This window comes from Malaya genurostris, chromosome 1 (assembly GCF_030247185.1).
Source record: "Malaya genurostris strain Urasoe2022 chromosome 1, Malgen_1.1, whole genome shotgun sequence".
In the NCBI taxonomy this organism is placed as follows: domain Eukaryota; kingdom Metazoa; phylum Arthropoda; class Insecta; order Diptera; family Culicidae; genus Malaya; species Malaya genurostris.
In genome coordinates this window covers 42,056,357-42,080,331 of record NC_080570.1, presented here as the reverse complement: position 1 = coordinate 42,080,331, position 23,975 = coordinate 42,056,357, and the positions used below count along the sequence as shown (strand labels likewise).

General features: G+C 35.1%; 2 protein-coding genes and 1 long non-coding RNA gene across 4 annotated transcripts; 1 reads left to right on the top strand and 2 right to left on the bottom strand.

The window, feature by feature from the left end:
* Nucleotides 1-331: 331 nt before the first annotated feature.
* LOC131438054 (endochitinase-like) lies at nucleotides 332-9,062 on the bottom strand. The gene is made up of 5 exons (XM_058607841.1): nucleotides 9,027-9,062; nucleotides 1,668-2,437; nucleotides 1,408-1,605; nucleotides 1,060-1,353; nucleotides 332-1,002 (listed from the first exon to the last, which is right to left on the bottom strand). The coding sequence occupies exons 1-5, from the start codon at nucleotides 9,028-9,030 to the stop codon at nucleotides 412-414; spliced, it is 1,857 nt and encodes a 618-aa protein (XP_058463824.1). The 5' UTR covers nucleotides 9,031-9,062; the 3' UTR covers nucleotides 332-411.
* A 733-nt stretch (nucleotides 9,063-9,795) lies between these two features.
* LOC131435060 (uncharacterized) lies at nucleotides 9,796-12,026 on the bottom strand. 2 transcript variants are annotated; one of them, XM_058602676.1, is made up of 7 exons: nucleotides 11,839-12,026; nucleotides 11,725-11,778; nucleotides 11,260-11,664; nucleotides 10,875-11,207; nucleotides 10,513-10,813; nucleotides 10,020-10,445; nucleotides 9,796-9,965 (listed from the first exon to the last, which is right to left on the bottom strand). In XM_058602676.1, exons 1-5 carry the CDS (start codon nucleotides 11,944-11,946, stop codon nucleotides 10,748-10,750), a joined length of 966 nt encoding a protein of 321 aa, XP_058458659.1. In that variant the 5' UTR covers nucleotides 11,947-12,026; the 3' UTR covers nucleotides 9,796-9,965; nucleotides 10,020-10,445; nucleotides 10,513-10,747. The 2 variants fall into 2 exon arrangements, with proteins under 2 accessions (XP_058458659.1, XP_058458571.1); XM_058602588.1 differs by having other exon boundaries at nucleotides 11,725-12,026.
* Nucleotides 12,027-23,008: 10,982 nt separating this feature from the next.
* On the top strand, nucleotides 23,009-23,789 carry LOC131435015 (uncharacterized). Its single transcript, XR_009230427.1, has 2 exons — nucleotides 23,009-23,278; nucleotides 23,587-23,789. It is a non-coding gene; the product is annotated as an uncharacterized LOC131435015 (long non-coding RNA).
* Nucleotides 23,790-23,975: the final 186 nt, after the last annotated feature.

Below are 23,975 nucleotides of genomic sequence, written 5' to 3'. Positions count from 1 at the left end.
TTCAAGAATATTCATATTTATTATTGTTTTTAATTCGGTTTGGATAAATTTAATCGATGAAAATGAAATTTCTTATGTTTTTTCCTATGTATTTGTTTCGATTATGAAGGTTTCAACTTTAAAGTCATTCGCCTATGCAGGCCAGAAAATCTTCCTGGAATCGAACCCAGGCGGGCTGCGTGAAAGGCATCAACTTACTCATCACGTTGTGTAGCTTCTCGCACAAATATGTAGAATAACGTCGAACTACCTGATAAATAAACAATTTCGAAAATGCATTTCTCTAAATAACAAAAAAAGCTTTCAGGAAAAAATCATCAGAATCCATGGATTAACTTGAACTAAATAAATTATTTAAATCATTTTATTAACATCGGTAACATCTATATTGAAATCTTATTTCGGTGGAATTTATCGTTGTCCTTGGTTGACTTCCGACTCCTCAGATTTGTCCACCATTACGTCATCAAAATTCTCCAACATAAAATCACTAACAGTCTTCGCTTCTCCTCGGCATTCAACACGGTCCGCATTCTCTCTCCAGTCACAAACGTTTAGCACCGTATGGAATACGGTTTGAGGTTTGCAAGTAAACTCCACCGGCTGGCCGTGAACACACCGGTAGTACTTAGCACAATCGGCAGCTGGGACGAAGTCTTGGTCTTCAGAGCAGTCAACATGTTCACCGTTCTCATTATCTACGTCTGGTGGGGCAGGTATTGGAGCGGGTTCAGGCGCCCGATCGGTCACCGGGACAGCAGTTGTAGTAGGTCTTCGCGTCGTTGCCGGAGCCGAAGTAGACGTAGTTCTACGTGTCGTCGCCGGAACAGTAGTTGTGGTAGTTCTTCGTGTCGTAGTCTTGCTAGTAGTACGCTTTGGAGGAACTGTGGAAGTAGTTGTTTTTGATGTCGAACGACGAGTGGTTGAAGTGCTGGTTGGACCTGCAGTGAGTGGACCTTCTACTGTACTTGGCTGTGTTGAGGGAGGTCTATTCCATTCGGGCTAAAACAAACGTAAAAATTATTCACATTCAATAGAAGTTCAAAGGAATTGTCTTACTCTGGGTGTCGTGGAAATGGTTGGTTCAGGAACTTCGTAATCTTTCATGTTCTCGTGCAGAACGTTCATGAGAGCGTTTTTTGGTCCACACAAACCATGGAAATCGTCCATATCGATGGCCCAAGTCATTGCACCTGCATATCCTTTCTCTTTTATCCACTTCATCTTATACTCTAAAGATTCGACGTCCTCATAGCCAACAAACTGTGTGCCTTTATATGCATATGGGCAAAGCCCTACTTCATCCCATTTTTTGGTCCAGCCCTTTTCATCATCCTTTAGCTCAGTACAAATCTGAAACCAACTGAATTGTAGCGGATTTAAAAAAGATTTTCGTTGAATATGTACCTCATAATACGCTAGGAAACCGGTTGCATTGGTGTATGGTCCGGGAGTACCTCCTCCAGCTTCTTTGTTGATATAGGATCCGAGAGTGGGATTGGTTGTACTGGCACTAAGTGTGAATGTCCTTCCATAGAACGGTACACCGATGACTAGTTTGTTTGGCGGGCAACCATAATTCACCCACAATTGCACTCCATCATTCTAGGACAATATTATACATTAAACAGAACAATTAACTTAACCATGTTAACGAAAATACTCACAACATTTAGTTTCTCATATGCCCACTGATCGTGAGGTCGTTTATACAAAGGGCTGTGAACGTCAGCAAATCCGGCCCAGTTACCTCGCAGATCATAAGTCATACAGTGAATGGCGTCCAAATTTTCACACAACTCCGGTACATGGTAACCCTCCTGTAGTCGGAAATTCGCCACTGGTACTGCCATCGTGATCTCCCATCCCCGTGCTTCTCGATCAAAAGCTCTTCGCAGTTCCTCCACAAAATAATAAAATTTGTCCTTATCGCCAAAGCTACCGCCACGATCAGCCGCCCCGGGGTACTCCCAATCCAAGTCAAATCCTTCGAAATCGTAGGCTTTCATAAACTGAACCACGCTCTCAATGAACGAATCTCGCCTCTGCTTAACCGCAACCATCTGCGAGTATTTTTTACCTCCCTCGGCCCACCCTCCGACGGCTATCATCATTTTGGCATTCGTGTACTTCATTTTCAATGCTGTGAAGTTTCTAAATCCATTCTGGATCAAATCCACCTCGGGATCGATTACCAGCACCTTATAATTGCTGTCATCCACTCCAATAAACGAGTAGATGATGTGAGTGCACATTTCCCCGGGTATATCATCGATCGTGTAGCGTCCGACGTCCGGCCGATATATGGCCCAATTGCTGAAATAGCAGACAATGCGTGCTCCACGTCTGCCGACACCTTGGGCTTCCGTAACAGGAAGTACCGACAGTGCACCCAACAGTAAGACGAAACAAAGAAACGGTAGTAGTGGTTTTGTACCTGCGTGGAATTTTAATCGTTTCGATTAAAGAGAAGAACAAATAATTCGATGTTAATAAAAGGGTTGAATATGCTAGTACAGCAATTAATGACGCATTATTGATTTAAGTTGGGATACTTGAAATTAATTCGGTGTTAAGACAAAATTGCGAATTTACTGCATTTAATATAGAGTTTTTAATTGACTGGACATGTTTAGTTTGATTAGATTTGAATCTATGATTTTTAAAATTTAACCAGTATTTCTAATTTTATTATAGATTTTTCCGAACTACACAAGATTGTTCGAAACAACTGAAGATCTCTGGTTTAGTCTTATCGTAAAGCCCTTCTTAGCTGACTCAAGTTTCTTTAGTCTTGACTGTGTTAGACTTTTGGTTTAGTTTTTATGGCTGCGGAAATACAAAAAATGTCCAATCAATTTACTGAAACTCGAATAGTCACTTCTATGCATTGTTTCACAGCTCCACACAAAACGTGAGCTCGAGCTCGCTCAGATTACTTCGTGAAATATTGGTTTTGAGAGACTTTTCGTGTTAGCCAAAACTCCGTTGTTGATAAACTCCACTTTGCTTTGGACGCAATTCGGTAGATAAAAAATATCCTGCAAGCTCATGCTCCGGACCAAAAACATAGACGTAAGCGCACTTCGGAAGAGTGTTTGGGCATGCTGATGCGAGATCGGGGTTGACTTTTGGTGTCGATTGGTAAATGGCGATCGATTATTACACGCCAGAGAATAGAAAATTACCCTCCAATGGACTCAAGATGAAACGAGTGCTCCCAAGGGGTCTGAGGTCATGACTAAAATCCATTATAAGAGTATATTACTACCAAGCAGTGATGGCCCAGCACACGAGCCAGCTCTCATACAGTCCGTGTGCTGTACCTTTTCAAAAACACGCACACGAAGTCTGAAGCACACGCTCGTGTGCCGTGTTGCTACTAGATCGAGAGTCGTATGCTTCGAAGAACCAGCTCGCGATGCTGGCTCATCTGTTGGCTCATGAGCTGGAATGGGGAGGTAGCTCGTGAGCTGACTCATGTGCTAGCTCACGAGCTGAGTTGAGTGTCCGATTTTTTTTTTAATTTAATAATATAATATAATTTTTAAGCACACAGTGTCCGCTCTTGTATTGTCTCTTGTCAGTACGTGGACTACACAAATAGCACACGCTCATAAGTCTGGTTTGAAAAGCACAGCACACGAGTTTAATAGGCACACACTGCAGGTATAGAGCAGCTCGTGTACTGAGCTCGGACATCACTGCTACCAAGTGGACAACGTTCCAAAAGGTTTATGAAGAAAAGTGAAGAATCAGCATAAACCTGCGTGAAATCTTTTTCGGAATGACTGAAAATTCAAAAATATGTTAAAACCAGCTTTACGATCAACATTAAATTTTCCACATTTTCAACAATTCCACAATTAATAAATTTTCATGAAATTTGTTTGTTGAAATTTTTATCATTTTATAATTGACTTAAATATGATGAATTTCGAAATCAAAATCGCAGTTGGCAAATTTTTCTCAGATTTGAATGAAACTTTGCCTTTGACTTAGTTTTTATATGTCACATTGCATTTTTTGTTTTTCCAGACTGTCTCACTTTGCTCATCTAGACTGTCTTTTAAAAAGAGCTAAACTTTTCAATCAGTTTTATTCAAATAGTTGTCAAAAACTGGAAAAGCCTACAAAATAGTATTATACTATTGATTTTCACAAAATTAGTCAAATGTTCCATTAAAAGTCATTATCATCCAAGAATTATATGAATCTAAATTTGAGAGGAGATTTCACTGAATACTAGTTGCCCGATATTTGCAAAAAACGTAATGGACAAGAAAAAGTTTTAGTTTGAAACTTTTTTTTCCTAAAACTGTCAGTTGGAAGGGAACACAATAACCTACTTTGGGACAAAGTTCCTTAGAATTCGAAAATAGTGTTTTTTTTTGTTGTAAATTGAATTCAAATTTTGAGAACCGATTTTTTTCAGTGTACACACTTAAAAAATTTCGCAAAATTCGGTAATTTTTTACCGAATTTTCAACAGCTGAACGTTCGGTAATCTGTTCGGTAATTAAATTGATTACTGATCGTTCGGTAATTGCTGAACTGTCAAACAACTACCGTAAACTGTAAACCAATTGGATCAAACTGATTGTTCGGTAATTTTTTGTTTGTTTGCTTTCCTTTGGTAAAAATTCTGGATTTTCGGATTTCAAAAAACAATACAAATTCACAAAAACGAATGAAGGAAATTCCAACCTATTGTGGCTATGGTTTTATTCCACAAAAAAAAGGGCCAAATGTTCCGGCTGACCGGAATTATGAGCGCCTTCCAAAACACTGCACAATCCGTCGACTCCACCGGAAATTACCCTCGAACGATTTGTGTAGGCAGCAAGTGGACAAGTGATACAAAATTATTTTCTGCCTATAAATAAACAAAAAGCTTTTAGTGGTTATATTGTTTCAAAAACTTTTGAACCTGTACCTCAATCCATTCGATGAACTCTTCAAGATTTTTGTAAAAATACATTTACTAAAAACTGTTTGACAGTTAGTTTCGTGACAATTAGTTTTTACAGAAGTTCGGTTATTGGAAGACAATTTTACCGTACGGACAGTATGGTTTTTACTGTACTCGGCGACTATTCAGATTTACCGTATGAATTGTATATCTATTTACAAAATTCTGTAATGAAAATTTACGTAAGACTGATCGTTCGGTAAAAAATTGCATAATTATTGTAAAAGAAAACTCATGTACCGAAATATCGGTCATTTCTATAGATTACCGAAATTTCTCGTCAAAAATATTACCGAACAAAGGAAATAAATCTTAGTGTGTAGGATTCGAATAGACAAATTTCACGCAAAATCATATTCGGAGTAGGCAGCTTATAGGCTTTATCACAAAAAGCCAGTTTGCTCACTTTATATTTTCAAAATTGATCTAGACTATTTTTTGAAAATGATTACGACTTTTTATCAATTTTTTACAATCAATTAGAGTAGAAATATGACAAATCCTACGAAAAATTGTTGTGCTGGTAATGTTCTCAAAATAAGTCTAGTTTTCGAATGAAAATACTAAAAAAAATACTAACCGAAAACACTGCACTGCAAAAAAATCGATCTTAAGAATTGGAAGCAAAATTACAAAAAAGTGCCATTCTTTATTTGAATGAAATTATGTCTCAACATAGATAATTATTTTCCCTGCCGACCCTCCATATATTGTAAGATGGGCGTTATGCAGGGAAAAAAGTTTTGCTAACATAAACCTTTTCTCACCCAACACTGATACTTTTTGCAAATATCGGGCAGCAGGGTATTCGGTGAAATTTTTCTCACAAATTGAGATTCATTGTAAGATTAGTTTTTAATAAAAAATACACAAATTTTTATCAAAACCAATAATGTTTTTTTTAAATCAATTTTAAATTTATAAATTTTTTTTTCTCAGTGTATATCACTTTTTTGTGCGATTTATCGTTTTCGACAACAGCTCTTTGACAAAAAATCTCGCGACGTTAGTGGCGAAATAGTAAAAACTTTTAAATACAGTAAAATAAAATGGAAACATTTTTTTCTTTTTGATCGATTTAGTTCATTCTACTAACTGCTCAAGATAGTAATTTTTAAAAATAATAGTTAAAAAAATAAATAGTTCAAAAGTGACTTTTTGACGCAAAGTCTACATGTCCAGAAAGTTTCATTCAAATCCGATAGGGTGCTTCCAACATTTGTTCGAATTGGCACGAAAATCATCATATTTATAGAAAAGAGTTTTAATAACATAAATAATTTTATAAGTTTCGGGAGGAGCTTGAACCCCTAAAACTTCCCTTTGTATACGCGCCTGGTATCAGCATTGAAACATTTGCGCATATTCGTAAAATACACAATAATTACATTTGTAATTATTGTGTATCTTACAGTATAGTATTGACACTACGATTCTTTCCAGTTCGGGACTCGAACATACGACAACTGGCTCTTGAAGACCTGCGCCTTAAGCTGCCCTTACACGTGACAATATTATTGTCAATCCAAAGCAGGCGCGTATACAGGGGGGTGTTTTAGGGGTTCAAACCCCCTCCGAAACTCAAAAAAGTATGATATTATGTAAACTCTTTTTTTCAAATAAGTAAAAAATAAAATGAATAATTTTCAACAAACGACTCCACAATAAAAAAATTTCAAATAATTATATAGAAAGTTCCATTTGTATGGAAATTGATCAACATGTTCTGAAACACCCCCCGAAATTTTTTTCTGGGTACGCGCCTGATCCAAAGTATTGTCAATACCGTCAATCCAATTGGCTTGGTAACTTAGGTCCGTGTTTTTCGACAAAATCAAGCGTTTGGAGCTTTAAATATTGCAACTGAATATTGTAACATTGAGAGAAAAGGTCATTGTACATATTTAACTGTTTCCTCTCTGGAGAGAAAGTATTGTAGGATTGATGAGCAGTTTTGATTTTTTGACAATATTTTCGTCAATCCAGTGAAGTTTCCACTACACGATCAAAAGTATTGACAATACTCCTTGTATTGACAATAATATTGTCTCGTGTAAAGCAGCCCTTACACGAGACAATATTATTGTCAATATAAGGAGTATTGACAATACTTTTGATCGTGTAATGGAAACTTCATTGGATTGACGAAAATATTGTCAAAAAATCAAAACTGCCCATCAATCCGACAATACTTTCTCTCCAGAGAGAAACTGTTAAATATGTGCAATGGCCTCTTCTCTCAATATTTTAAAATTCATTTGCAATATTTAACGCGGAAAACGCTTGAATTTTTCGAAAAACTCGGACTCAAGTTATCAAGCCAATTGGATTGATGGTATTGACAATACTTTGGATTGACAAAAATATTGTCACGTGTAAAGCTGCCCTTACACGAGACAATATTATTGTCAATACAAGGAGTATTGACAATACTTTTGATCGTGTAGTGGAAACTTCATTGGATTGACGAAAATATTGTCAAGAAATCAAAACTGCTCATCAATCCGACAATACTTTCTCTCCAGAGAGGAAACTGCCAAATATGTGCAATGAACTCATCTCTCAATATTTCAATGTTCATTTGCAATATTTGAAGCTCCAAACGCTTGATTTTCTCGAAAAAATGCGGACTCAAGTTACCAAGTCAATTGGATTGACGGTATTGACAATACTTTGGATTGACAATAATATTGTCACGTGTAAGGGCTGCTTAAGGGCTGCTTAAGGGCAGCTTTACACATCAAACCGCTAAATCAGGAACTATGCCAATTGAAGAAATTGCAGTTTTGTTTTCTCTCATTACTTTGATCAGAAAAAAATTCTCTGCCATATGTGCGTGGATTTAAAATTTAATTTACATCTTTTCCAATGTTCACATTTTTCACTGATAGATTAAAACAATGAGCCCGGATTGCAGGTTCAATGCATAGCTGGCCATACAAGCCAGTTGTCGTATGTTCGAGGCCCGGCCTGGAAAGGTGCTAAGTGTCAGTAGGATCGTAGTAGTAGCCGTGTAATGATTATGTACGCCATGAATCGGCTGTGAAGTCTGTTGAAACAGAAAGGTGACATTTCATAAAGATTTTGCTTTGCTTATCAGCAATGAATACACGTGAAAATTCCACATTGTTTAGCAAAATGCTTGGTGATGATTGTTCAAAAATCTGATTGAACCAGATATTTTATTGGTACTAAATTAGCCAAATCTTTGGAGTAGTTCGAGATATGTTTGCATTTGGGTGTTTGTTTGTAATTGTTACCCCGGGTCAGTGCTGCAGAGCAGAGAGAGCAGAGCTGGTTTCGTAAGTCAGCTGTCCTATGTTCGATCTTCGACCTAGAAGGCTGCTTAGTGTATCAGTAGGATTGTAGCACCAACCATGCAATTGTCCTGTACACATCAATTGGTTGCGAAATCATTAATAAACTATATTTTAATGTGTTGTTAAAAACATGATTCATAAAAATTTAACAAAAATGAAGTTCAAGTTCAATGACAAATTTTACAATAATCACAATCCTAGTTGAATCTGACTTTGAACCATTACTTTCCAGCGTAGATCTTCTACAAACATCAAACAAATTGTTCCGGCTGACCTTATTAATCATCTGAAACTGTACATTTTCGTATCTTTCTATCAAATCACCGAAACTGTCCACTTTCTTCATCAGCCAAAGTCGTAAAACTGATACCTCTCACCGAAACAGGTTTGCAAATAAGATCCTCTTACGTTCCACTTAACCCGAAATGTAGCCTAATTTACCGTTAAGCGCTCAAAAACCAAAAAATCACGAGACGGGATCTGATACAAAATCTTCTGTTCCATTTCGCTATTTCTCTGGCACTCGTTTATCAATCACAGTATTCGTCCGATTATTCAATGGGCATATAATTTTTAGCACTGTCAACATTCGATAACACAGGCACTAATTTGTACATTGACAGTGAACTTCGAAAGAAACAGTTTTGTTGCGATTCACTTCACAAACCGGAACCGGTTCCTAGAGCACATTTTTGAATACACCAATGACAACTTTTTCGCGGGCGATTACTTACCCATCTTGTTCGTACGGTGACCGGCGCACAATTGGACGTGCCCATCCCGAATGAATGGTGTATTTATACAACTGTCCACTGGAAGAAGTAATGGTCTGCGGACAGCTTAAGCAAGTTAAAGCAGGAACGTTGATCGATTGCATGACTGTCGACGACTGTATAGCCATTCGAATCTTAACAAAGGGCACCGGAGGTGCAAGAAAGGTAAGAGGCATTAGGCATAAAATGGTTTTGCTTTTATTTGTTTTGCTTTTTTGTTTTGCTATATTTTGTGACTTTGAATGCCGGTATAACTGAAGAAAATTGGTATGCTGGTGCACGCTCAGATACAAGTACGATCACTGCAATTATAGTAACATTTTCATTTGTATCCTTTAACATTTGCTAGACCATCCCGTTATTAAGTTTACCACTTTTCCCTACCCACTTTTTAAAGGCAACCCGAGCAAAATAAAGTAGCAAAATAATAACATGTTTTGCTACTTTGTTTCAGTAACACAGTTTGTTATAATTATGGATCCGTTAGTTGCTTAAATAACATAACTGATAACAAAAAACTCATGAAACTTATCAAAAAAATAACAAAAGTTAATACATCTGTAACAAAATAGGAGCAATTTCAGATTTGCGTGTGATAACAAATTTTGCTAGAAACTTGTTACTTTATGTTATGATCAGTAACAGAAATATAACTTATTTTGTTTTTGGTTTAATAGGTCAAATTTTGTTTCAAGTCAAACAATATAAATTTGTATTTCAATCCATTTATTAAAGTAATATTTCAACGCATATTATTTGTTATAATTCAACTTCAAAAATGTCCCATTTTGGCATAATATGCAATTACTCTTGCCATATGTCTTCCGGATTGTCTCGCAGATTCTTGTGCAGCAGTCGTTGGATCCATTCCAGTCAGTATTTTTCTTTCATAAAGGCGTTCTAAAACAGGTAAAAACATAAATGATTTTCTCATGTACACTTCAAGAATTTTACCTTTAACATAGTTGACCTTTTCTTTCTCAAGTGGTTCTTTCCCAGAACTATCGTTTGCCAAGGGCATATGAACTGATGAATTAGCATTGCTGACATCAATCGGTCGACCTGAAGGATTATTAGATGCTCTACCAGTTACAGTTCTGCCGTGAAATCCCTTTGGCCAGAGTTCTTTCATTACAAGTTTAATGAAAATGAAATCACTATCTCCAGCGTGATTCGAGAGCTGAGTTAATTTATCCGCAGATGGATACCCGGGAACTGTCTTAAAATTGAAATTGTCTTCACTTGGCAATAGACGAGATGTTAATGCACATGCTAAACGGTTTGATTTAATGCGTAAATCACGATATACTCTCGTAATCTTTGTTAAACGTTTTGTTAAACTTAGAATTCTTTTACTAAGTATCTTACAATTGACGCAACCTGAAATCGATTAAGTGATTAATCAGAAAATTAACGAATCATACCATAAAAAAATGGGTTTAATAACCTTTTGAAGAGTAATCGCCAACGTTAGCCATATCGTCAGTTGAGGAATCTGTAAAGCTGTTGGTTGCTGGAGATACCCTATTACTTAAGGGGGTCAATATAGACTGCATACGATTTTTATTCTTTGTGGTATCTCTAATGATTGTTCGAATTGTTTTAGACATAGGTAATTTAGAACGAGAAACGAAATATTCGCCGTTGACATCATCCAATGACGTAAAGTCTGTATCCGAAGATTATATTAATTTTGATTCCATTCTTGTAACAACTTTCGCATTATTGGTGACAGAAGAGTTGTTAATCTGCAAATATTCTACATGAAACTTAAAAAACTATAACTATTTTCCACTTAAGTAAATTTACCGGTGGATGTTTTCCAACTACGTTAGCTGTCTTCGTTTCTCTCAATAGATCTGAGTCACATATCGAATTCGTAATAGCTGATCGTCGCGAATTAACTGTGTTCAGTTTGGATTTTCCAGCAAATATGCCTTCAAACTGTTGATTTGCCTTTAAATTCATCACGGCCGTCTCTTTTATGTCGCTGGGATAATCAGAGCTCAGATATCGTTGACGCAGTTTATCTGATTTTAATGTAATATTTTTATTTACAGATTTAGTCGTTGGTTTTGCTTCAGTTGAAATATCAGTAGAATCAAAATCTTGAAGCCTCACCGAAGCGCTTTTAGAAAAACTCTGAACAAAACAAATGTTGTAAATGTTATGTATGGAAAGTTTTTTTACATACCTCCACTGAAGAACAGCGAGTCAAGGTTTTCGTAATTTTAGAATTTCGATTAAATTCCGAATTTTGATTTGCAATGCATGGTGTGCATGAACAAATTTGTCTTTTCTTTCGTAGCCGTACTCTGCAAGACCTCGATATGCCAGGTATATTACAATTTTGCGTTCTCCGTTCTTCCATTTCACATTCTTCAACAGATTCTGAATGGTTATCGAGACATAGTTTGTCCAACTTCGACCTCTTTTTTGGTGAACATACACTTTCCTTTGAGCTATTCAAATCAGGTTGTTGCAAGCGAGCTCCACTTGATCGGGAGCCGGTAGCTGGTATAGGATGTTGACTTTCTGTTTGTTTTGGTTTCGGAGACCGTTTACAATCAGATTTTTTGGCCGTTTTTCTTGGAAATTTCTGTAGAAATTAACAATACTTAGTATAACGAAGACGTACAACAATAATTTTGTTACAAACCTGAGGGGAATCGCACTTTTCCGTTGCATCTGAAACATTGTGCTGATGAACATTCTGCGAAAAAGTGAGGTTATATAAAGTTGATAGTTTTTCGATAAAATTAAATATTTTTACCTCTTGCTCAGATCGAACTATTTCAGCGACAAATGCAATGTTGTCACGGTTCGATTTCAAACGCAGGCTTGTATTTTGCTTTACAACTCTTGTATTTTTCTTCTTCATGCTGCACCAGTTGAAAAACTAACCACGATAGGAAAACGTGACCGTTGTTTTTTCCGACAATTTTAATTATGCACGTTAAATTAAATATATAGAATTTTAAGTGAAATGTACTCCTCTCCTTGAATTTCTGAATTTTAAAAATATTTGCTAACAATTAGTTATCCACCAAAAGAAGTTAAAAATATGATATGTACAATAGAAGTGTCGTAATTTCTATGCGGATTTCCGAAGTTTTGCGATGCGTACCTTCCAGATAAAGGGAGATGAGTAATATGACAGACATAATTGGAGGACGTGAATACGAATAAAAATGTTAATCGTTCGTATTAGTTGATTGTGTGAATTTCGCAACTTTTACTACTTCCAGAATTAAAGCGGTGCATTTCTACTAAAGATTGAGTTATTGGCAACAAATATTTTCTATCATACAATTATACAATACGGAACGAACGAAGCCATAATTAGCAACATACGGAATTTTGATGTCGATTATTCCATTTCGGATTTGCATATTTCAGCAGAGAAATTATCGAAATACTGTACGGAATCTCTGACATCCAGAAGGGCCAAATTGTGTAGTTCTCTATAATCTTAAACACTGTTCGGATATAAACGATAGCAAACACTGTTGCAAATTTTGCTTTAGAAAATTGCATAACGCTAATAAAATTCATCTAGATTTGTACTACACTGATAGTTCTAATCTCCGATTTGCAAAGAAACAATCTTTATAGTTCTTTAGATGACATTTGGAGCCATTAAAAGGGCTGATTTTGCATAATGTTCTTCATTGTTGTCCGATTTTTGTTGTATTTTGCTCCAATGCAAACGCAGCTGAATGACGCAATCGATCTTCGTTGAAGGGAAAATGGTTCTGTAAACGTCCCGCAATTGATTCAATACTGAACTGAACTATTGATACTGCAACTGGAACTGAGCTCTGGACCTGAACCAACTGGAATGATAGATTTACGTAGTAGAAAAGCTTCGTATAGCTTTTTGGGAATATATTAATAGTTCTAAAAAGAACCGATTTTTAGAATTAAAAAACTGGACCACAATTCAAGAACTAAACAAAACTCAAAAACTCTATTGCCAAATTTTATCACAAATTTCTGATCACATTTCCGATAGCTTGTAGAAAAAATATGTTGTTGGGTTAATTACATCAAGAGATATTCGCGATAAAGTTCTGCCCATTCTCGTACAGGCTAAATTTTGAAAAGGCACCCCATAGTAAGTAAGTCGTATTCACGACGAAAGATCTTCAGTGTATTAATTCACTAACGTTAATAGATAAGTCATATGTTATGAAGCACTTTATAATCCATTTTGTATAATATAACAACGAAATAGGGTAACAGAGGTATTTTGGCCCACTTTAGTATTGATTTTATTTTGGCCCACTTTGTAAAAATATCCACCAAATATTGTAATATCTTTAAAAACTCCTTCCGCAATAGGTAATTTAATGTGATTAGCTTCAAATTGATGCAAAATGAGTTACTTAAGATCGATAATATCCGATGAAATCGATAAAGTTTGTTAGGTGGGCCAAAATATATGAAGTGGCCAAAATACCTCTGTTACCCTATATGCGAATATATAATAAAACAGCACGTCACTTTCGTGTAGTTTTCCAGAACTAGCTCACATATCCACACATTAAAAAGATCGAAATAACTTATCTAATTCATATCTTAATTCTGACTGAACTCATTTTCTCTGGCTATAATTAATAAACTACTCATTATATGAATATTTTCAGTTAGCGTGTATTCTGAATTGACATATCCATGCACCAGAGATGCCAGTATCATAGATTAATCTGTGAAACACAAATTTTCGAATTGTTGCACAGATTTCTATGAGACTCACAGATTTGCTCAGAGATCGCAATTGTTAAACACAGATTTTGGTTACTTAACACCAATTTGAACAGATTATATGATGGTGCACATTCGTGAAACCTTTAGCTCGGCAAAATCGATTTAGCAAGCAAAATTTAAAGCCTTCTTTACCTTCACAGATATTGGTAAAACATGACATGGCATCCCTGGCTCACACTATTTGTTATCAGCTAGCGATGTCAGATCTACGGAAATCTCCGTAGATCTACGGAACAAACATTTTCTACGGATCTACGGATCCGTGGACAAAATCAACAATTGGGTTTTTTCTACGGAAATTAAAATTTATTAACGGAGAACTACGGGAACAAGTTTTGTCTGGCGAGCAAAAAAAAAGCTTTCGTTTCCGAGAAAAATTCCAATCTACGGAAATGACACTACTATTATCTGGCATCGCTGTTATCAGCTCGTTGACAAGAATATGCCGCCTCAGCTAATTTGAACGTAGTGAACATCTATAGTGAACAAATCGGTTCCAACCCCAATTTCTTAACTGTTATGATTCTTGATCACCCGTCAGAGGACTGATTCATATTCGTTTTCTACCATTTGTGGAACACCTATGTAATAATAAGTTCTAATAAAGGCATTCAATTACTCGTAGGCATGAGCAATCGTCGTCCTAAACATTATTTTCTCAGTTCTCCGTGGTACGGCAAGAAATATGTAAAAAAGGTGTGTAGGTTACAATGTACAATGCACTTTGATTGTGTGATTTGCCTGAAAATAAAAACCTTATTGTACGTGTGTATACAATTTATAAATTCTTTGATATGTAAACAAAATCGTCAAACATATCTATCCGGAAAATATTTTCAAATGTTGATTTCTTCTACATAGCAGGCTTCTGGTTAACCAGTTATGTTTTCTAATAAAATCTAGCAGTGACTTAAGGCTGAACTGAAAACTCAATCAATTTATGATTATCTTGATCTTCCGCAGAGGCGCACACGAAACATGTGTGTTATCAATGACGTAGAAAGTCATCCATACACATCGAGGATTCCAAATTTGTCATTGAGTGACATTGCTTCGGATGAACTTAGTTGGGAACAGAATGCGAGTACGTACAGAAGATCCATACGTTCTATTTGATTTAAAATACAGTCGGTTTTCAATAACTGTTCAGGAAATTTTCAAAATATTGGAAAATAAGTATAATGATTATGTGTGCTAATAAAAATTTTCACAGCATCTCAAGTAATATGCATCGGTACACCTAGTAGCAAAATCAAGATTCAAAATCAAAGAGACGGAGTGATTTTACCACAACACACATCATTTGGGGAATCAGAGGTGTCCGAAGAACTTATCTCAACCGGTGAAACTTCACACTTGAATTATTTCTTTGGAGAGGTAATCATTAATTATGTTTCCCAAATTTGCATGAACACAAAATTGGAGAGCACATTTGAACTCAGGAATATGGAATACTTAATACTCATTTCAGAGGTTTCAATAATATTAAAACGAAGCATTTCTATTACAGGAAGTGTCCGGAAAATTCAATGAGTTTTTGAAACTGACGAATAGCTTGCAAACTTTCGATGTTATGTTTATGTTGCTGAACTTCTATATAAGACATCAATTGACCCAACAAGCATTGGAAGATCTACTGTCAATGATGAACATCATCGTCGGCAAGAAAATTTTTCCAGAAACCTTTTCAAGTTTTACATCTGCATTTCCCGATAAATATGACGCAACAAGGCTTTATTTTTGTAAGAATTGTCAATCCAATCTTGGGACTAAAAAACCTGATAAAAATTTCCGTTGCTTTATGAATCAATGTTATAGTCAAGAATTTGACTACTTCATAACATTCCCGATCGAATGTCAAATCCGTGAAACAGTCCAACGGTATGAGAAAGAAATACAACAATATTCCAAAGAAATATTAGAATATAACCTCAGTGATATAAGAAACGGATATGTTGCAAAAGAGATTATCGATAATGAAGACGGAAGATTTATAACTCTATCAGTGAATACGGATGGTGTAGAAGTGTTTGAGTGTTCAATGAAAACACCTATGTATCCTTTATTTGTGGTAATCAATGAATTGCCTCCAAAGGAACGATTCAAAAAGCAAAATTTAATTCTGGCTGCATTATGGATTTCTAATGGTGAACCGAACATGCCACTTTTCTTTCAAAATTTTTGTTTAGAAATGAGGAAACTTCGTGAAGGAATGTTCATAGACAATATTTTATACAAGATTGTAGTTCTCCAGTGTTGTGTCGATTCAGTTTGTCGATGTAAAATCCAAAACATGAAACAATTCAACGGCTATTTCGGATGTAGTTTATGTCTTCATCCAGGAGTAGCAATCGGTAAACAAGTTCGTTATCCATACCGAAAATGCCAAAAAAGGGATCACAGTAGTACTAAACAACATATGATAATTGCACAGGATACCGCCAAAGAACTGTTTGGTATGCAGAGATGGTAATATTTTAATCGTATGAACAGAAACTTTATTTTTCAGGTATAAAGGGTTTATCTGTCTTGTTAAGTCTACCGAACTTTGACATTGTTCGCGGATTTGGTGTTGATTATATGCATGCTTCGCTCCTAGGAGTGACCAAACAAATGTGGAATCAGATTGTGACAAGTGACCTAGGAATCAATCGAAACGTAGTTGAGGAAAGACTAATCAGCATAAGATTTCCTAGCGTTTTCCCACGACATCCGCGAAAACTTGACGAGGTAGCAAAATTTAAAGCTAGTGAATGGGAGTGCATCGCATTATACTGTTTTTACCCTTGTTTTTATGGTTTAATACCAAAAATCAACATGGAACATTTCATGAAGTTTTCATCGAGTTTATTTCAATTGCTTGAAACAAACATTTCAGTTGAAACTCTAAAAACATGTGAAACAATGTTAGTGGAATTTGCTCAAGAATTTGCACATCTTTATGGCACTGATCAAGAGGTTTACAATGTTCATTTACAAACACATTTATCAGATGTCGTTAGGAATCTGGGAGGCTTGTGGAATAGTTCACTTTTTCCGTATGAGTCTGGAAATGGAATGTTATTAGATTTAAAAACAGGTCATAACCATCCTGTCATTCAAGTAACTAAGAAATATTGTTTAAAACGTTTTTGTCATTATACACCAATGCCTATTAACTCACCGATCAAGAATTGGGTGTATAATCTATGGGAGCCACGAAAACTTCCTCGTTTGCGATATGATTCAAGATTTAAGTTCGTTGCAGACAGAGAAATACTAGATAAAGATATTATTGCTACTAATTTTTCATATCACAGTAAGTTTTCCTTCAAAGGAATCAGGTATTGCACAAAATTAACGTGTGAAAAATTCAAATATGATGATTCTTTCATATTTTTAAACAATTGTTTCTTTCAAATACAGAATATTCTAACCGATGAGTATGATAACATATACATTGTAGGACAGGAATTGAATTCAAAGCGTGTTTTTAATAATTTATTTCTATACGAGTTCAGCTCCTTATGTCGAATCATCAAGATAAACAATACAATAAGACAATGTGTGAACATGACAATAAGGCAGGTAAACGAAATACTAAATTTCATCTCTATTTGTAAGTTTCGTACTCAAGTCGACTAAAAAGTACAAATAACTACAGATATTAGCAGCATATCAATCAATAATTGTAAGAGACATATGGAAAAATTTAAAACTTTAGAGACTAGCATAAATCTCCAAATGTTTTTTAAGTTTCAGATAAAAAAGTTTGTGATAGTAAACCTACACTCGTAATGAAATAAACCAAAATTATCGTTTTTATTTGTTGGTAATATTTTTTGGTAAGAAAAAAAACTAACATAATAAAAGAACTCAGTTATTTCTTTATATTTTCCGTTGATAGCAACCATCAAATGTGTAACAAATTTTTAATTATTGATAACAAGTGGATATCAAAATTTGTTACCTTCTACTTTTTTCAGGATTTGGAACCAAAACTAGTTCTTTTTCTGTTTCTCGTAACAAAATAAAATATTTTTCTGCATCTGGTTTGTTATTCTATTATACTCGGGAAGCGAACAGGAATGCGTTCCTTAAATCGAATAGTTTTCACTTGAATCTAAGACGATCTATTGATTCAGACGTCAGAAGCAATACACGGCTTATTAGAGCTCGATCGTCGATTACCGTAACCTAATAGAATGTATCATCACGAACATCAAATTATTGGCACAAATCTATGTTGAATCTCATCGAAAGTATCACTCGGAAGTAAGTACTTCAAACATGCAGCTCAATTTATGTGCCCATCAACGCTGTTAATCACAGTTCAGTATCACGCCCACCTCGACGAAGTTCTGATGCGACGGGAATGTAATCAAAGTTTGTTGTCTTTTAAGTTTTATCTGATTTCCTGGCGGCCCGACAAACGTTCCTCTACCACACTGGCGAAGTAGATTCTTGACATGGCTGAAATATTGAATCAATCGCCGGAATATTTGTTCTTATGTTTTCTGCGGTAAGTGAGCAAACCATAGGAACTAAAATGCGATTAGAATTTTAATAAGTGCAAGGTATATATACGGAAAGGGAGTTATCGAGATTTATTGATGGTTTTGAATGCGTGCTAATGATTGATATACTACAGGTAGCCAATTGGTATTTTGGAAATCGCAAAATTTAATGGTTTACCAGCATGATAAATGTAATTTAAAATGTTTCAGTAATATACAGGGTACACACGGTGTTGTAGGACAAAAAGATGTTGAATGACATTTGATCTTGACTTGACAAATTGACTCCCTGAGAAAGCAGTTGTTCAATGGAATTTCCGCTAGCGGCACTAACCGACCCAATTCATGATAAAAAATGTTAATGTGTACTAATTTCCCGCTCAACTATGCTATACTATACTACAACTATACGAGATATTCAATAAATCCATAGTCAGGGAAACTAGGAGTAGAGATGCCAAGTGAAAATTTCAAATCTCTTCAGGAAAGGTTGAAAGTCGTAAGTCTGTAAAATCGAGAAAAAAAGGCAACGGGCTTTAAATTCTCTATTAATCATGCACGGAATCGGAGCAAAAAAACAGACTGCGGCAATTTTAAAAGTCTGTAAATTTTGACGAATGTCTGAGTAAAACATGTTACTCAAAAGTCTGCATCAAAAACATGTCTCCAGCTTATGTAAGAGTTCTGCAGATTTACAAACGAATCTGCAGACCTTGTATCTCTGACTAGGAGGCATAAAGAATGCACTCGAACAAACAAAAAAAGACAAAAAATCATTTCTGAAGCTCTTTGGGAATTAATAATGTTAGCTATGTTAAATCCCACATCTTGGACTTAACTCCCTCTTAAATTCTGTGCAATACTTCCACCATATTACTTCCACACTTTTACCTATTCCTTTCTTCAAATCTTTGTCGTTTTTGCAATCCTTTCCTTTTTGCCATTCTCATATAGAAAAGCTATATAATCACTGTGAAAACCTACTATTGAATACTGGATGACTTCATAATTAGTAATTAGTCACTTGCAACTTGTTTAATTAACTATTAAAAACTTTAAAATCTACCCGACAAGCAATAAAAGTTTTCTTCTTCTTCTTTTCTGGTTGGCGTCACCTCACTTGAGATGACACCGAATTGATGGCACAGCAACTAAGGCTATATTGCCAGTTAATTTTCGTTTATAGTCCAATGGACTTTATTTTCACTTGACTACAAGCGAAAATCTCGCTGTGTGGCTGCGTCGAATCGTCAAAGTACGATAAAAGTCTTCAAAAATATGAGATGAAAGTTTTTCACTTAGTTCACTAGCGGCCCTTACACGAGCATTAAAAATGTCATTTTAAATGATGACAAACTAATGATGTAATTCAAATTTGTTTGAAATTTCGTCATTAGTGCACCATTACACGTTCAATAAAATGATATTATTTTTTATTAATGACATTTTTAATGACTCGTGTAAGGGCCGCTCTTGATGGCGCTTTGTTTTCATCTCATTTGGTTTCGCAAAGTTGCCAGGTTTTCTCATAATGTTACAAACAAAATTATTTTTCTTTTTCAAATTATCATCAACAAGTATTTTTGTTGGTATCCGTGACATTAGTTTAATTATATTATTGATATTCATATTAAAAAAAAATATTTCGGCTTCGAATATCACCAGAAACAGCGTGTTAAATACTAATGAAATAACCATTGTGGCAAATCTAGTAGCACTGGTTTCTTTCCTCTATATGTCAACATAACGCTGTTAAGTGTGTGTGTTTCATCCAGCGTGGCCAGGTCATTTTTCCAAAAATCTGTATTCGGCGCAAAAATCTATCTGTACCACATCGGTATCAGAATCCCCTCAACATAAGGTCACGGAAATGTCACCAGCAAGTGAGCAAAAAAAAAGGTCTTGTAGCAACCTTTTCTCCTGTCTATCTATGTTATCAACGAAAATCGGTATTTATCTGTACGATCCGTGAATTATCGGTATTTTGGGAGTACATATCTGTATTGCGGTATAGAGGTCAAATATTTGTATAAATACCGATAAATCGGTGTACCTGCAACGTTGGTTTCATCGGATGTGCACAGAGATGCCAGATATTTTCATAGAAAATATGTATTACTTTGCATAAAAAGTCTATATCTGCTCTATCTGTTTTCACTAATAAAATGATGTTAAGAGATAATTCTTCATATGTGCGAAAATTTTCATTTTAACATGCAGTCAAATAGTAATAGATACTCACAGAGAAAAGTCTAATTTTTTACTTCTCACTTTTTATGAACCTGTACAAATTTGTATTACATTTATTAAATCTGTATAAAATTTGTAATTTGATTTAAATCAACGCAAAAATCTACACAATACAGATAAATCTGTATAAATGGCATCTCTGGCTCTGCATTTTGTTTTTAGAAGGGCTAATGCCTAAATAAAAACAATTCCTTTTCTGTTTTGTTGTTAAGTTCACGAAATTAACTGTACAGTAAAATTTTAAAAGGTAACGAAAACGACCCAAAAAATATTAAACGTCGAAATGATTCAAAACTGGTTCTAAAAATATCGTGTGTTGTCTTATAGTTGGCATTAAGTCATTTTTTAAGAAAATTCGAACATTTTGAGCCTGAGAGTGTAATAGTGCAATGTTTTGTTTTGATTGCTGTCACCATTAATAATTAATAGGATGAATAAAAGACCAACGATAGGATAAATAAAAATCCTTTGAGATGGAATTAGGAGCAGAGTAGTGAACATATCAGAAATGTTTTAAGCTGATTTTTGCAACATTATTTGAATTTTCAAGGACTGTGAATCAATTCTCCATGAGGAGCAAGGCGAATTAAGCAGAAATATGAGAAAACCATAGTTATTTTAGTGGTTAAATCAGGTTTTTAAGGTGTTTTCTTAAGCAGCTAGAAAGTTTACGCGGAACTTGCTATGTATTTTCAAGTTCTCAAAAGTTCCGCGTGTACTTCGAAGCAGCAAGAAAGTGGATATTTTAAGTGATTGTGGAACTACTGGTTGCTTGGGTTTTCAGCCTTATTATGTACATGATTCGATTTTTACCATTAGGACATTTATTGATTAAAAATTATTTTGGCGTTTGAAGTGATAGTCTCGGAAATGTAAAAAAAGTAATACATCAGATGGAGAAGACGATGATCCAAATACTGTTAAGCATTTACACAGTAGAATAGGTGCGCTTTGAAGTCATTGTCATAATGGAACATAATTTGATTTCCCGCAAAGTAAGAATAACTATTCTCTAACTCATAAGCTATTTGGAAAATTTGCACTTAATTTACACTTCAGAATATTCCGGCCACAACGAAAGTAATGTCTCAATAAAACATTGAATATTTAAGGTAATATATCATACCGGAATCCAATCAATAATTCTATACAGTAGATTAGCGTAACAACACTCTAAAAAAAATTGAATTTTACAGGTGACTTAAATCCTCATACGATGTAATTCATAAAGACCTAATTTTTCAAATGACGGAAAATCTTATTTGTAATGACTTAATGTTAGAATAGTTTGAATTTTACTGGTTTCGACTGTAACTTGCATTCTGCTAGCAGGTACGACTGTATGAATTTAAATGCACCTTTTACCAGCCAAGCTTCTGTGGCTCAGTCGATTAACAGACGTACTTTCGATCCAATGACTCTTGGTTCAAGTCGCGGCGGTTGCTATCAGTATTCTTTTTTATTTCAACGAATTTCATGCATGGAGTTTTAGACACAATATTAAATGTTCTTCGACGTAAATTTGCGTGAACTGCGACGCTCCATTTATGTGCATCTAATAAGATGTAAAATCACAGAGTTTTATTTAAGTGTGAAGGATCTTCATCCCGTGTACGTGTAGATTCTTTGGGTGATTTCTTATCATGAACAATCGTCAAGCATTGCACGAATTAGTTTTTAATATCACAAAACATATCGCTATATTCCGATTCAATTTTTAGTTGCAGTTGATTCCAAATATGAGCACAACTTAAAGGTATCTGTAATTTACTGTGATTTATTTACATCACACAGTTTTGAACTAAAAATGGCTGATTTGATGGATCACTGAATTTCGGTTGTCTTCAAGGTGTTTACCGGTAAAGTTGATATCATTAATATTCTGATTTCTGTAAAACGGGCAATCACTAGTAAACACGGTAATTTGTAAAACCGAATATTAGTATAATATTTTGTATTGACGATAAAAAGGTATCTTTACCAAAATTTTAGTAGAATATCGTTTCACCGTTCGTTTTCGGAATTTTTTTTTTTCGCTGAGTGTCAAAATGTAGTTTTTTCATGGCTGCAACTAACTTATAAATTGGAATAGTTTTGAGTTCAATTTTGAAAAAAAAATCCATCGTCGCTCTAAAGAGTGCAAAATAGTGCAATTGATCTACATAAAGACATAAAGATATTCAAAATAAATAAATTGTGATAAAAGAGAGAAGATGAGAACATAGGGAATATAGCAACTATTTTCTATCAGTGCATCAATAACCATAAAAACAGTAGCGTCTACCCGGCGCATTATAGCAAAATCACATCAAGCTTCTGTGATGCCAAACTGCAGATTTTATTGTAATTCTACAAATTTCTTAGAAACATCAAACATGTTTTCGTATGCAGATTTTTGAAAACCCATTATTTTTTAAGGCATTAATCAAAACTTAAACTTTTATCATTGCCGTGACCAGTTTTCATTCGCTGAACCTATTCTGTTTCCCATGCCACTTGAAGACTGCACTTAGTTTTTGGAGTTTCCAGACTTTTTCTACCCTGTCTGTAGATATTCGAAATTGTTATCTGGCATCTCTGGTCTGATGTTCGTTCATTTTCATTTTGTGATTGATAATCGAAGACACAGGAAGCAAATTTGTATTCTTCGCTAAAAACACGATTAGATCGCTTGGTGTAATTGCACGCATGTACTGAGTAAGTATATAGGGAATTTATTCTGAATATTTTTTTCTGAAGGAATGGCGTAATTTGTATAGTTTTATACCGTCTATAGTAGCAAGTTCCGAGTATTAAGAACTTTTCAAACATTTCCGGTAGCTTTCACACACTAATCGATATGTTTCAATACTTGTCCAGTGCCGTTTTGTGTCAGATGAATAAGCGTCGATGCGCAAACTGAAACTTGCCGAAATTTTGCACTTTTTTGTGCTTTGTAACAAAATGCTTAATCGCGGATTATTATCTCATTGCAATGTGCTGATAATTTTCTTTTTTCTTTGCAGTATTATCAAAATGGCGTCTGGTTTATCGAGCTTCATCGAGATTTCCTGCAGTTTTGCAAAGCTTCGCGCCGTGTTCCGGCCAGCGGTAACCGATCCTACCTAGATTGCGGTTCCGCTGGCCTTCGGCGATATGATGACTACTTCTTAGAGAAATCAATTTATTGTTTTATGTGTGATTTTCTAATAAATGTTTGGTGTTCGTAGATTGTGTTGTTTTATTTAATATTGGTTAGAATATGCTATTACCACCTGTTCAGATACAGCTACACCCCTATTCTGCATTTCGATTGGATCGGATTATTTCGATGGAATTTGAAAATTAGCATTTTGTTTTCGATCGAATGACGCTATTGTCTTGTCAAAAGAATTTTTTTCAAATTCATTTAAAT

Bases quoted from the DNA above. Each gene is read 5' to 3' on its own strand.
- LOC131438054 (XM_058607841.1), bottom strand. The intron at 1,606-1,667 runs GTGAGTATTTTC...ATATTGTCCTAG, and splicing joins CATATGAGAAACTAAATGTT to AATGATGGAGTGCAATTGTG. The intron at 1,354-1,407 runs GTACATATTCAA...AGTTGGTTTCAG, and splicing joins GTTTCCTAGCGTATTATGAG to ATTTGTACTGAGCTAAAGGA.
- LOC131435060 (XM_058602588.1), bottom strand. From the start codon at position 11,946: ATGAAGAAGAAAAATACAAGAGTTGTAAAGCAAAATACAAGCCTGCGT. The intron at 11,208-11,259 runs GTATGTAAAAAA...TGTTTTGTTCAG, and splicing joins CTCGCTGTTCTTCAGTGGAG to AGTTTTTCTAAAAGCGCTTC. The intron at 10,814-10,874 runs GTAAATTTACTT...GAATATTTGCAG, and splicing joins TAGTTGGAAAACATCCACCG to ATTAACAACTCTTCTGTCAC.